At 52.3% G+C, this 13,472-nt stretch overlaps 1 protein-coding gene across 2 annotated transcripts in view; it reads left to right on the plus strand.

Annotated features, from left to right (window-relative positions):
* The first annotated feature begins 910 nt into the window (after positions 1–910).
* LOC125948348 (sodium-independent sulfate anion transporter) overlaps positions 911–13,472 on the plus strand; it is a 15,112-nt gene continuing 2,550 nt past the window's right edge. Inside the window, exons 1-2 of one of the 2 annotated variants that reach the window (XM_049674308.1) lie at positions 911–1,383; positions 13,312–13,472. The exon at positions 13,312–13,472 is cut by the window's right edge and continues 16 nt beyond it. In XM_049674308.1, the coding sequence (XP_049530265.1) occupies positions 13,344–13,472 (129 nt within the window). In that variant the 5' untranslated portion in view covers positions 911–1,383; positions 13,312–13,343. Of the gene's footprint in view, positions 1,384–12,032; positions 12,428–13,311 lie in introns of those variants that run through there. The other variant, XM_049674307.1, reaches the window with a different exon arrangement.

Below are 13,472 nucleotides of genomic sequence, written 5' to 3' on the forward strand. Positions count from 1 at the left end.
GCTCGGTTGTACGGCAAAAGAGCCAGTAAATAACGACGATATCGCAATTGTCTCGTAGCAGCGAGCGCAGACCGGGCGGATGTTAACGTTACCGGAATCAAAAGCACGTTCACTACCGCATAATTCGCAATTCGCTTTTTGTTTCGTTGGCGCTCGAACTGATTAAATGCCTTTCTACTCTGGCGCTCAACTCAACAAATGTAGAACCGCCAAAAGAATATCCGTCGCATGCGCCACTGAATCAATATGACCGATTTCCACTAGGTCACCGTGTCAGAGCGTTGCGATCCAAAAAACGGCAGTTCATTTTCCATCATTGCCGTCCTGGTGTGGCCTTACAGGCACGTGCTAAAAATCAGCCAGCGACGACGATACACACTTCTCGTATTTCTTTCTCTCTATGGTACGCCAACCGCAGAATGATCGCACAGGTTTAGTAGTGATTCCATATACTAGCAATGTTCGCACGTACGCTGGAATGTGGAGTAAGCAGAACACGTGTAACAACTAAGGTAGGTTCAACACATGATCAAGCCTTGTCACCGCGGTTCACCGATCTGCCTATTCGAGTCAGTGCAATCAGCTTCCTTGGTTCAGGACTCTAGCATAGCAAATAATTTTGTCTTTGTGTTATCTAACGTTCACAAGCAACGCAAATATCTTAATACTACTACACATCGCGTGCTATCGCAGGAAGGATACAGGAAAAAGCGCGATCCATGGCAGACCCGGGCTCTGCGAATGCAAAATCGAAAGGCCCATCAAGCGGACCGCTGGCTGTTCGAGTCGGAGCGAGTAACCTGCCGCGACTAGTACGCATCATACGATCGTGCACCGCACCGTGTGGTAGTGCGAGGTTGGAAAATTCCTAGACGAAAGCGCTTCGCTAGACGATCGGTCGCGTCCCATGCGCGAGTTGTTTATAAGATCGCGCCCGAGCTGCACACGCATCGCGATTGCACACCACCGCTGCTCCAGCGTCGCTTATATGCTTCACAAGTAAGACAACCGAGAGAGGTGTGGGGTCTTTATGACGAATCGACGACCAGTAGTGCTACGGAACAAGGTGCAACCACGCGAGCCTCGAGGCGGCAGGGTGCGAGTGTGACACCAAAAAAAGTGTGTGTAAATTCTTCAGTTGAAAGTAGTTGGAACCCAAAACAAACGGTTTTTTTTCTTGGTAAAAAAAACGCCGTACAGTGTGGTGGTAAAGCGCTGCAGTGTTTCAAGGCGAGCCGAGCACACAGGAGAAAGATACCTAAACCTGCCAGATCATCATCATCATCGTCGTCGTCGTCATTCGTCCAACAGAACCCAGTGAGTGCGCGTGGAGTGCGAGCCGTGTGTTGGAATAAGGATACTGAACATCGCAAGCGATCGAAGGTAATTTTGTTAGATCACCAGAGTGAGAGCTGCGTAATGTATTCGTCGTTAGAAAACACGAAAACGGGTATTTGGAATTAATCGTCATCCGTAAGTTCCCCCTCTGGACGGCACTCGGCGGTATCACCGAGGTGGTACCAAGTGGTGAGGTCTACGCAGTTGAAAGTGAAATGAGCATGGCTCGTTCCGGTACTACTAACCGGTGTGATTCGGACACGGGACGACGCTTACCACACGCACTCTCACTCGCATGCGTGCCGGTCTCGAACAGCTTGTAGGTTACTGCTTCTGCAGTGTAGCGGGCCGCCTTGTAAACGCATTTTGGCCACCTTCTTCACGCCGACGCCTGTTCATTATGTTTCTCTGTACGGTGCCGGCGGTGTTGTTTCGATTCGGAGGAAGCAGAAATGGTAACACTGTGCGGTGCCTTCTCAAGCGGTGACTTCCTTTTTTCGATTCGCGAGACACCGCGGTTTGACCGATGATGGCGCCGTTCCGTGCACGGTGCGATTCAGTGTGATGGGAATTTGGTAACGGTACACCCCCCGGGGCAGGTGTGGGGCTGGGTGTTTCGGTGGCGGCCTCTGATCAAGTGCTTCGTGCGCCGATATCGTTGGCCCGTTCCGCTTGACGCACGTTTAGTAGCAGTTATGGAATGTGTGGCTGAACATCCGAAAACGGTTGCCCCTTTGGCCCTTACGCCGCTGGTTGGCGATCGAGCTTCGAGGTTTAGCGAAAGGTGCTAGGAAATGTTGTATGAATCACAACAGATCATGCGGTTCCTTCGGTGCGATCGGTGCAGCGTGCTTGTGCAAGTGACGTGGGCGCCGAATTGTGGCCCATTAAGTGCGATAAAATTGCTTAATTTCGTACGAACACACAAACACTTTCTACCACAAAAAGTCTGCCAAATTTACGATCTACCCGGTTTGCCCCGACCCTGTTCGAGGTGTATTTGGGCTTTTCCATCTGCAATCCATTCTGTTCAGGGTTCAACACTCCGTGGGAAGTGAACCGCCATTCATTAACACCGGCAAGCTTCCAGGAGGCTTATGATGCTGTATTGACAACGACGACGACGACGACGGCATCGGTGATGATGATGATCACGCGTCGCAAATGTGTCCTCAATCCAATCGCGGATTTTGTCATCGACACTGGAGCCGCACCTTACCGGGCGTATATGGTAGTGCACCCCCGGCGGTCAGCGTGGGTTTGTACTAGCTGATGAAACCCGCGCTTGCTTTCAACCCCAAAAACGAATGTACTGTCCGCCGACCGCAGAAACAACGCAGTTTGGCACGTTCCAGCGTTGCGCCAGGTGTTATTATAAACCCGCGGGCGGGTGCAGTGTTTTGTGCAAACGTTATATAGCGCCCGTGAATGGTTCGGAGGTGAAAAAGATGCCAAAATAATCACTAAACCCCGAACGGAACCCGGTGTGTGACCCTGAACTCACCAAATGTGGCATCCCCATCCCACCCCAAGGCTACTCCACGCGTAATCTGTTTCGAAGGCACGGTACAGACTATACACGGAAGCTACACGGAGCCTGCGGAATATCTGGGGTGGAAAAACAGATACAGAATAATTTGACTGTTTTTTTTTCTCTCGCTCAGATTCTCGATGCGAGTTACATCACTATTACATTCGGCTATGCTGCTGAGTAAACAAAACCACACGAGTTTTTTTTTGCTGTTTCGTTGTACATAGAGATACACAATGTAATTTGGGTTTTCTATGCGCCTTCAATCCAGATACAGAACACCAAACAAAACAAGTTTTTTTTTGTTAGAGGGAAAAATTTCCTATTAGGTTGTTTTGATAGATGTATATCTCGTCGAAGAAGGGTAGATATCGACTAGTAATGGCTGGTGATCTACAAGACCAGGTTTATGGAATGAATAGACATCGTTGAAGGAAGGAATTCCCCGATGTCCGATCGAATGGGATTAGATGGGATTTACCAACTGTAGCAACCGGTTATAAAATTTATTATCGAGTCCTATACATACCGATTATACCTCAGACACGTGCAATGGTTGACGATCTTCGGCTCGGTGGATCTACAACAGCTGCTATTGATCACCCGTTTTCGTTTAAACATGAAATCGAATCCAACACATCAGATGGAGATGAGTTCTGCGTCGTTAATAAAACTAACGCTGTACTTCTCTTCCCGGGACCTCACAGGACAATGTTTGAACTATCAGCATGATCATGTTTTGTCCTAGTTTTTATCATGTGCTTATGGCAAACCGAGAAAGGTGGTGTGAAGATGCGCTCAACACAATTTCTTCCTCAACCTAAACACTTTAATTATGTTTTCGCAAACTGTCACTCACATGATGGTGAAGGCAACAGCTCCTCCTCCTCCTCGCGGTTTACCTTCCTCGCGATCACCGCCAGCAGAACAATAGAATTGAATAATTACCATTCTCTAAGCTGTTTGCGGTTTTTTTGTAACACACAACTCTCGCCCGCCACCGTCAGCTCGCTCTCGCGTGCTGACTCACTCCGATCGCGCCACGCAAACGCTCGAGCAAGAAGATCGCACACCCCAAGATCTCCACCACATCTCCCAAGCCGTCACGCCGTAACGGATCGAGACACGGTACGGCACGTGATGATGCCCGCCTGCCCGTCACTCCTCTTTCATTCCATTTCATCGATTGCCAAATGTGACCTCGTCATTCATCTGGCACTGCTGGATTGAAGGGTGGTGCGTGGTGTGTAACGTTCGTCAGCAGCAGCAGCAGCAGCAGCAGCAACCACGACAATGGCTGCCTGACCCTCAGCTGAGCGCGTCTTGGCGTGCACGCCGCAATCACTTTCTCAAACGCACTCGCTGCTGTTTTTTCCGTTCCAACAACATCTCGTGCAGTCGGACCCGCAGCAGCAGCAGCAGCACCTCGTACGGAGCTTTCGGTGACCCGCAGGGGGCTGGGCGAAAAGGTCAATCGGTGAGGCCACCAGAGACCGTCGGCCGGGGGGCTTTAGATTTAGAAGCATCATAAAGCACAACCCCCCATGGGGTCATTACTAGGCTGAAAGTAGTGGTAAGGTAAGGTACTGTACCTTGTGGTGGGCGCAATGTTGTGTTTGAAGGCCACCACGGTTAGGCAATGTCCTTAGGGGAGCCCATTTGGAAGCCGGTTGCACCACGTGCTCAACGCTTAACCTCGATCTGCCTTCGCCTTCTCTCCGAAACCGAACCTCGATACGTCGCGAAAGCGATTCTCCGGTCCGGATCCGGCGTGTTGACGCCTCGCGGATTTAAAAGGATCATCGGTTGATCACGTGCCCGACCCTTAACCGTTTACCGAACCCGCTTTCAACACCCAGCAGGGTGTTGCTGCTGCTTCTGCTACTGCTTCGGACCAGGTTCAACGACACCAGAAAGCGGTCATCTCTCTCTCTCTCACTCGGTACGGTGTCCTCGGCTCGGAGATGAATCGCGACTTCGCTGATCATCCGTTTATGGTGGTCCGCTGCCGCCGCGATTCCTCCGCCCTTCCTTGGTCACCACTGCAAACGTAATGCCCGCCCGCCTTGATCGCCTCGATGGATTTGTTTATTGCATACCAGTTCTCTCCTCGCCCTGGGCACCACCTCCATCCTTGCCAAATCATGGTCAGTCGGTTCGCTAAAGAGAGAACCAACAAAACACTAAAAAGCCCCGCGAGGATTAAACCGGTTCTTACCGGTTCGTAGGTCGTCGCGAAATATAAACAATCCTCTCTTCTCCTCTCCTCAACTCGAGCACCGTGGGGGAATCCCCTTGTTCGACCGCTGCGGCACTGCGCCGCGGTCTTGTTGCGGTCTTCGGGCTAGTCAGACCTTCTTCTGGTTACCGGTCGTCACGTGCCGCCACGTTACGATCGGTCGTTAAGCAATTCCACCACCTCCCGCGGAATGCACGTGCGTTGTGCATATGTGTGCGTGTGTGTGACGGGGTTTTTACCTTTCCCCGGCAAGGGACAGACAAGGAAAACATGCTTCGAAGTATCTGTTTTCAGATTTACCCGCCGGTATATCCCTCGCGCTGCCGTCTCGCTGGAGAGATCCTCCCGATAATCCTCCCGCACGCGAACGGATCTCTGGAGAGATCCATCCGGTTGACAGGCTAGCTAGCTGGCTGGCTGGCTGGCTGGCCCGGGTCACCGCAACGCAACGCACGGGCACGTTACCAATGCACGTGCCGGCAGCATATCGATCGGATCCAAGGAAGCCAAGCGAAAACCTATTAATCGGGTGCCTTCGCGACCACCACGTGAATGGCACGCGGTGGCAGACAAACCAGCGCCATTGATTAGCGGTTTGATCGGCTCCGCTCGGTGGTGGCAACATTGTGACCACCACCACTCAAGGGCTCAAGTGGCAACGGGGAAAAAAAAACCCCGCCCCTCGCCAACAGGTTTTCATCACTGGTCCGGTCACGGACCAGCGACTTCCGATCGAGGAGCCACAGATCTGGTTATGGAATTCTCGTTGGGATTTTTTTTGCTGTTGTTGTTCGTAGGCTCCGTTCTCCGGCAAAACAAACAATTTAGCCACAATCGGCATCGGTTTGGCATGCGATGCGATGAACTAATGATCGTGTAGAACCGATACGCGAGCTACTCGGGCGCATGAGTTGCCAGATTCGAGTTGCCGGTCGCGGTTTCACGGTGCGATGGGTTCCAACCCGATTATTCTGTCGTCGTCGTTGAGTCATGGCAGTGGAATGTCCGGTGTGGCACTAGCAAGTTTGATTAGCCCTCCCCCCCCCCCCCCCCCCTTCGTGTTTGGTCTGTCCGTTTGCGGTTTGTCTGTTGACGCGCATGCTGCATCAAACGATGAATGCGAGATCGCGGTTCGGTATACGCGAAATGTGGCGCTGCAGCTGCAATGTTTCGGCGTCATCATCGCGCTCGACGAGCCCCATCATCGCCTCAGTTGCAGGCGGACGGTTAGGAAAGGCTTAACAAATCGCGGTAACAGTGGCCACTATTGTGCCCGATACCCGGTAATGGGCTCCATTATACTTCGCCAACCGTACAGTAAGTCCATAGTATGTGTACAGCCGCGTTCGCACAATTCGTCGCCGAGCGTCTCCTCTGTCTCAAGACGCAAACCGCGGCAAACAAACGCACGTACGCACGCCTGTATGTTTATCTTTCGTTCTCGTTGCGGATGATGAGACAAAATTTTGGTACACCTGCACCACCGTCAGCGTGGGATGGAGGAACGTGCTGTCAACGAACGCCAACGGAGGCCATCTGGGCCGCGGGGCCAACTCCCGTAAACGGTAACGCGCGAGCTACCGTCCAATGGAACGCTGCTTAAAACGTCATCGTCGTGTCGTACACACACACACAAAGCTCGTAGATCGCGAGATGATCGAGCGGCGACGGCGTGTACTATCACCGGTTCCGGTTCCAATCGAGCGGCTATTGATTAGCGATAAGCGGTCGGCAATCAACCACCGTTACTGTGTCCGTACCAAGCCGACGAACGAACGAACGAGTGAAACCGGAAGGAAGGAGGAAGGTGTGAAAGGAGCACTTGTGTGCGCACATGCGGTGTGCATGCGCGCGACGCAAGTTTAATTGAAAGCAGTTTGCCGACAAACTGACTGACTGACCGACCGAAGCAACGAGAAATGGGTGACTTACCACCTAACTAATTACCGTGCAGCACGTGTTGCGCCCACGCGGCATGGCGCCCGGACGCATTCGAGCATAAACACCCTATGAGAATGATGCCCGGAATGGTTGAGGCGTTTCAGCACCTTTTGATGTCGATTACGAGGGACGCAAAAGGAAAGAGACAGAGAGATTGGCATAGATTTGTGGGTAGAGGGCTGCAGAAGAGATGTTTGTGTCCTTCGTTAGTGGGCCACTGGCGCGCACTTATGGTTACTGCTGGCCATTAATTCTCCTTGCATTGCAAAGATCGTCACTCGATCGTGATACTTCTGTGACACTCTAGCAATCCTTGTTGTTGTATAAGCGTACGAGTCAAAGACTCTGTCCCTTATGCAATTAACATGATCGCACACTCGTTGAGCACCTAATGCTTGCGAGATAGCGTGACCATTGAGCATGTGTGTGATTGTCGACAGTCCTGTCGATGTCGTCAACATATGGACATGCTCGCGCTGCCGAGGATCACTTTTTTCCCGGGATAACCACAACGCGTGAAACCATTATTAGACCATTAATCTCAAACCGACACCATTGGGACCATCGGTTGCATCACGCAGGTCGGTCGGAGGTCTACTTATGCGTGCCAGAGAGCTGCAACGGTAATTGCATTGATCCGTCTCGAGCGATGATGATGCCGGATCGCGCACACTTCTCGATCGCGATCCAAATCCGAACCGTTCGCGCCAGCTGATGATGATGGACGGCAGCGGTGCACCCTCTCCGGGGTAAGCATAATTATGGCGAACCTTGTTTAGCCTCGGCGAAACATGGCCACCTCCGGCAAAGGTCAACGGTGTGCGGTGTGCGGTGCGCGCGCCACCGATGGCACTGCAACCGACGCCAAGGAATTACCAATAGCAGCAACAGCAGCGGCACAACAACAACAACTACTAAAAAAAACAACAAACAAAAGGTGAACTCTGGGTCATACGCATCGGCGGCCATTCGTTGCATTCGAGCCGCAGTTCGAGGTGCGTAGAATGATCGGAAAACGGCACCGGAACGGCCATTCGCGGCGCGCGCCGACGACCTTCGCGTGCACTACGTTCCGCATTCCCATTTTGCCCATCTTCCTCGCTGATGCGGGCTACCTCACGGAAATCGGATGGCACGGCGCATCAATCTGGCCGATGCTAGAGCATAAACAGGGCTACGGGGCCGGTTTGCTTATCGGAGCGGAATCGCAGCGCTTGCTATGGTCGTAACGGAAGGAAACACTCTTCACGCGTGCTCTCCGGTACACGCCTTCTGCGATGCAAATGGTAACCAAAAACAAAGGCCCGTCGCGACGCGACCGCTCCGGTCGAACCGGAAGATCCTTGATGAAAGCGAGAGTGCCTCTGCAAGATTCGTCCGAAAAAAAAAACCGGTTTCCAGTTCGATCTGCAACTGTTGTTGTTGTTGTTGGCGTCCCCGTTATCGACCACGGTCTGGGTATTCCGTTAGAATTTATGGTTTCTTCTCCAAAATTGGCGCATTTTTTGCACGGTGCTTAAGCATCCGGATTGTGTTCTTCGAATCTGTTGAAAGATATTTTCAAGCCGTGAACCGGTTTTTTATTTTTGGGCTGGGGGACGCCGCACATTCCCGAACCGGAATGCAAATGTCTAGACTTCCGCTGGCCGATTGCGAAAACCTGCATTGTCTGGCGTGGCGTAAAATTCCATTCGCCGCGATAACGCGGCCCGCGATCTGTACAGGCCCCTCCACGTGTGAGTTATTAGCATTGGGTGTAGCCGGGGTTACCGGAGTCCGTGTGTCACTGGAGTTGCTCCATCCGGGATGAAGTCCCTTTGATCGGTCCCAGTCCCGGTTCCGGCACGGCATGCCACGGCACGAGCGATAATAAATAATTAATGTCTCGTTGCCGGCGTTATCCCACGCTGTCGCGATCGCTACCAACCCAAATGCCAACCCCAGCTCAAACTCCTTCCTTCACTTACTTCGCTCGGGACTGGACACTGGAGGTCCTAGGACGTGAAGTAGGCTTAAATGTGACCGAGAATCGATTAGAACCGTGAGATCGCGCGACGTAAAGGAGTGTCCCGTGGAGTGCCTATCGGGCAACCCCATGAAGCACGGTCGTCATTCGCCATTCGCCTTGACCGGATTTTTTCTTAATACAGAGAGAGACTCACCCTTTGCCCATTGTCGACACTTACTGGTGCACCGGGGTCGGGTACTGGCGACTGGCGAGCACGATTACCGGGATGAGAGAATAAGGGCACCCCGCAACGACGGCACGAGGCGGCGATGGCGTTTGCATAGCGGTGGCGGATGGTGACTGCGGGCACTGGGCATATGCAAATCATTCTTTCGACACCCAGACACCCTGCCCAGCAATGTCCACCCGGGGACCAGGACCGGCCGACCGGGCCCCAGAGTGCGGGGTGGTAATATTGATTTAACCGGATCCGGACACGAAGTTTGCTTTAATACCAGGATAGTACACTCGAGGCGGGTGGGGGGAGAAACATTTGCATAAAATGTGTATCAAATATGTACACCGAGCAGAAGGGTGGTGGTGGTGGTGGGGGCACGCGACTGTCAATGTGCGGGAGTAAAACGTGCAAGCGGCACACGCCCGATCGGTCGTCTCTGGTGTAAGCTTCGCTATCGGTTCGCAAGCGTGGAACCACCCTCCGGCCAATTTGTGATCGATTAGTTCCGCCGTTGTCTTGGGGTAGGTTGTCGTCCCGTTTTTGTCCTTTTTTGGGGAACAAGCACACTAAGGTGCGCTGGTCTGTTGGGTGGTCCCGGGGCGGGGGTTCGTCGCTTTGTCGCTTCGTCGGATAAGCCAGCACGCGAGAGCACAAAACCGGAAACCGGTTTCTCCGGTTGAAGGGTCATTAAGCGCAAGATGGTGCGGGGGGGGGGGGGGGGGGGGGGGCGGTCACCATCGCAAGGTACGAACGTCCCCGATCGACCGACCGACCGACCGACCGACCGTGTAGTGAATCGAGTCGTATCCGGTACGAACTGGAAATGGTCCGCCGAAAATCGGATCAAACCGTCCCATCCCCAGCAGAGTGACGACATTCGGGATCGCGGCCCTATCGCTATTCCCTGCTGCGATCGCATCCATTTCTTTGTCCGTACTGTCAGGAGGTCGTCGTAGCCGCCGCCACCGTCGCGGAGTCAAGAATGGTGATCTGAAGGGTGGGGCCGGACACGGAACGATGGACGATGTACAGGATGTTGTAGCACCGAGGGCGTGGGGGTTTTACTGAAGAAATGTGTTTCGCGATCGATTCGGAATGCAAACGAGTTCAAGGTCAAGGGTGAAGGTGCTTCTGTATTGTCGCTGAATCTGCGCGATTAGTTTACTTGATCGACGCTTAAATCGAAGATCGTCGCGCAGCACGAGTTGAACGCTCAGCGGATGAGAGAAGCAACAAGGAATGGAGCCGCCTGGTGGTACGTGGTTTCAACCGTTTTTTTTTTCGCGTTTCTGAGCGCGATCAAAGTAGCACAACTTTGCAAAACAAGCCGCAAGAACTCGAACTGGGTTGCTTTTCATTTGTGTTTTGACAGATCAGAAATTAATAAATTGAGGGAAAACTATGACTTTTTTTTTTACTTCACAAGTTGGCCTAGTTTCTGTTTTCGGGGAAAGACTTCCCAAACATTTACAAATAATGCTCGGAACGATGCTTTTATACGTTGCATATGATGTCAGGACGAGCAGAGACATTCAAAATTGAGGTACTTTGTGCTTGAGATATTTTTAACGAATTGTTTTGGTTTTCCGTTTACTACATCAAGCGCAAATCGGGGCTTTGTTTGTTGCTTGTCATTCTCGCGTCGCAGCACAAAAAACTTGTGCTCTTTCTAGCCTGTGAAGCATGCCACTGGTATGACTGGTCAGTGCCAAAAAAATTTAACTACCAAGTTAGAATAAGATCGTACTGAAATCTGTCACGGATCACAGCTCCGGTGCAACAATACATGCAGGGTACCGGTAATCTGGTAGGGCAACAATTACCGGCGGTGCTATTCGTGCACAAGGTCAACGAGGGCACAGGGCCGACACCCTTGTGCTCATGATTTATGGCAACACCTCAAATAAATCTCGATCACCTTGATCCTACAAGATCGCTTCTAGAAACAAACGGTATCGGACCGAACCACTCAAACAGAACAACATATTGTCTGCTTGATTCTGAACATCTCATTGTTTCATGTTTCATTCTGCCCTCCTCCCTCGACGAACACTCTCCTCACGCGTGACGCGTACGAGGAAGCGAGAAAAGTGGTTTTCAAATTGAATTAGTGGTGATCGTACGTTCGCTTCGTGCGAACCGTGCGGCTCGCGGCTAACCAGACAATCTCGTGTCGATCGCGAATTGATTGCACAGACCCCCCCCCCCCCCCCCCCTTATTCCCTGTAATCGTGGCAATCGAATCACCGGCTGGTCCCCGGGTGTTTTCCATCGCGCCGTACGTTTGATCGTGAGTTTTCACATCGATAAGATCGATCGAACGCTATTAAGTAGCACTAATCGTATGTTTCCTGCTTTTGCTCGGCTAGCCGTCTCGGCTTGCTCAATAAAAACGATAAGCACTCAACGGGCGGTTCGGAATGCAAAGATTGATTTACTACGTTCTCGGTGTACACACAGACCCCTCACGGTGGCCGCTGCACCGCTGCTGCTGCTGCTGCTGCTTGTGGTGGGGGCATTCCTTTGTTCGTTACAAATTAGTTACACCGTAATCCGGGAAGATGTGCCACGTAATCGAACCTCGAATCGAAAAGTGAGAAGCAGGCGCTCGGAACCTTTCACTCCAGTCCCATCTCCTTAATCGACACCGGTGATCACCCGTTGATCCTGTCACAAAATGGGGATAAGCCCGAAACCAGCTCGGACAACACGGTGACGCCAGTTCGTCTCCCACTCCCGCACAATCGTAACTTTCATTCCCTATGACCCTCTCTCTCTCTCTCTCGATCTCGATCTCTCTCTCTGTCGGGGGCGTGCGTGTGATTCGTGCACCAAACGCCCAACGACAAAAGTGTTTGTGAGAGTTGGCAGCCGGTTGGCTCTGTGCTGTGAGGATGAGGATTTAAGGTGGCGCACCGTCGGTTCGCCCGAACACAACCGTTTTCGCCTCGCGTGTGGCCAGAGATCAGAACGTGCTCGTCGATCGGGGATCGGAGAGCAACGATCGCGCGTGCCACCGGATTGCGGATAGTTTCAGGAGGCTCAGAACTGTGTAGTAGTTCCTGGCGCCGAACGGTGGCCATTAAACTCGGTGACTCGGTGCGTACATCAACTTGCCGATAACAGATTACAACGCAAAGTGGCGCCGATGCCGGTGGCCTGTGTTGGTACATTGTGTTAGCATGTTTAACGGTGAGTTTCGGCCGGGGGGGATGTCCCCACCTCCTCCTGTTTACCAGTGCAATTAGCAGTGTTAACTGTGCGTGAAAATAGCCGAACCGACCGCATGGCACCTCCGCCGTCCGCCGGCGATAATGAGTTGAGGCGAAATATATGTAGCCGATGCTCTCGTAAGGTGAAAAAGGCAAATGTTTACCCGTTTTCCCACAACAATAATGTGTATCACGCGACCGTTACCGGTCGGTTTGAATGTGTGTCTTCATCAATCGCACCATCAAAATTCGATGTTAATGGGCGGCGCATATCTAATGATCTCTCGTTGAAAACGGAACCACCGGAACCGCACTCCATTCTGCCCGAAACGGTTAGCGAGTGTCCCGCGAGGGTGTTAATTTTGAGCACAACAAACAATCGAACGCCAACAAAACAAATGTTTGCGGTTGTTGTGGATGAACCGAAAAGATCGTGCCGGCTCGATCAGCTCGATCTCTCTTGACGCACGCCACCACCACGACGCAGGACACAAAAACCATCTCTTCGTGATTTAAGCATAATGTTTGTGTGTTTGCGGCGGAGGATGATATCGCGCAACCTCTCGACGCAGCTGTCCCAGGCAAAGCGACACAGAATCGAACGTGAATTCTCCCCACACCCCCGACCGTACGATCTCGTGAAACAAGCAAAACATGTCATAGAAACATGTGGCGGTGGGAGGCGGGTGGCTAAATTTGCCTAACGAATTCGTGTGTGTCGTGCCGCATACAAGGTTTTTGGCGAATGTGGCGAAGGCGCAATAAATACGCGGTGCCAAAGAGTGCGACCATTTCATTCGGCAATCGTTTCCTCGGTGGTTGACACGTTCGACACTCCTTCCTCCTATCCCTGCCGGTTCACAGGTGACTCGAACGCGAACTGCCGGCTGGTAAGGATGAAGACCCCGATTCACACGATCAGCGGTGGCGGGCCCATCGATGCTTCGTACGATAATGAGGCGATGAGCCGCTCGACGCTCGACATAGCGACGCAGAGTGGCGAACCACACGGTGGTTTGCGGGGT

Source organism: Anopheles darlingi, chromosome 2, assembly GCF_943734745.1.
Source record: "Anopheles darlingi chromosome 2, idAnoDarlMG_H_01, whole genome shotgun sequence".
Taxonomy (NCBI): domain Eukaryota; kingdom Metazoa; phylum Arthropoda; class Insecta; order Diptera; family Culicidae; genus Anopheles; species Anopheles darlingi.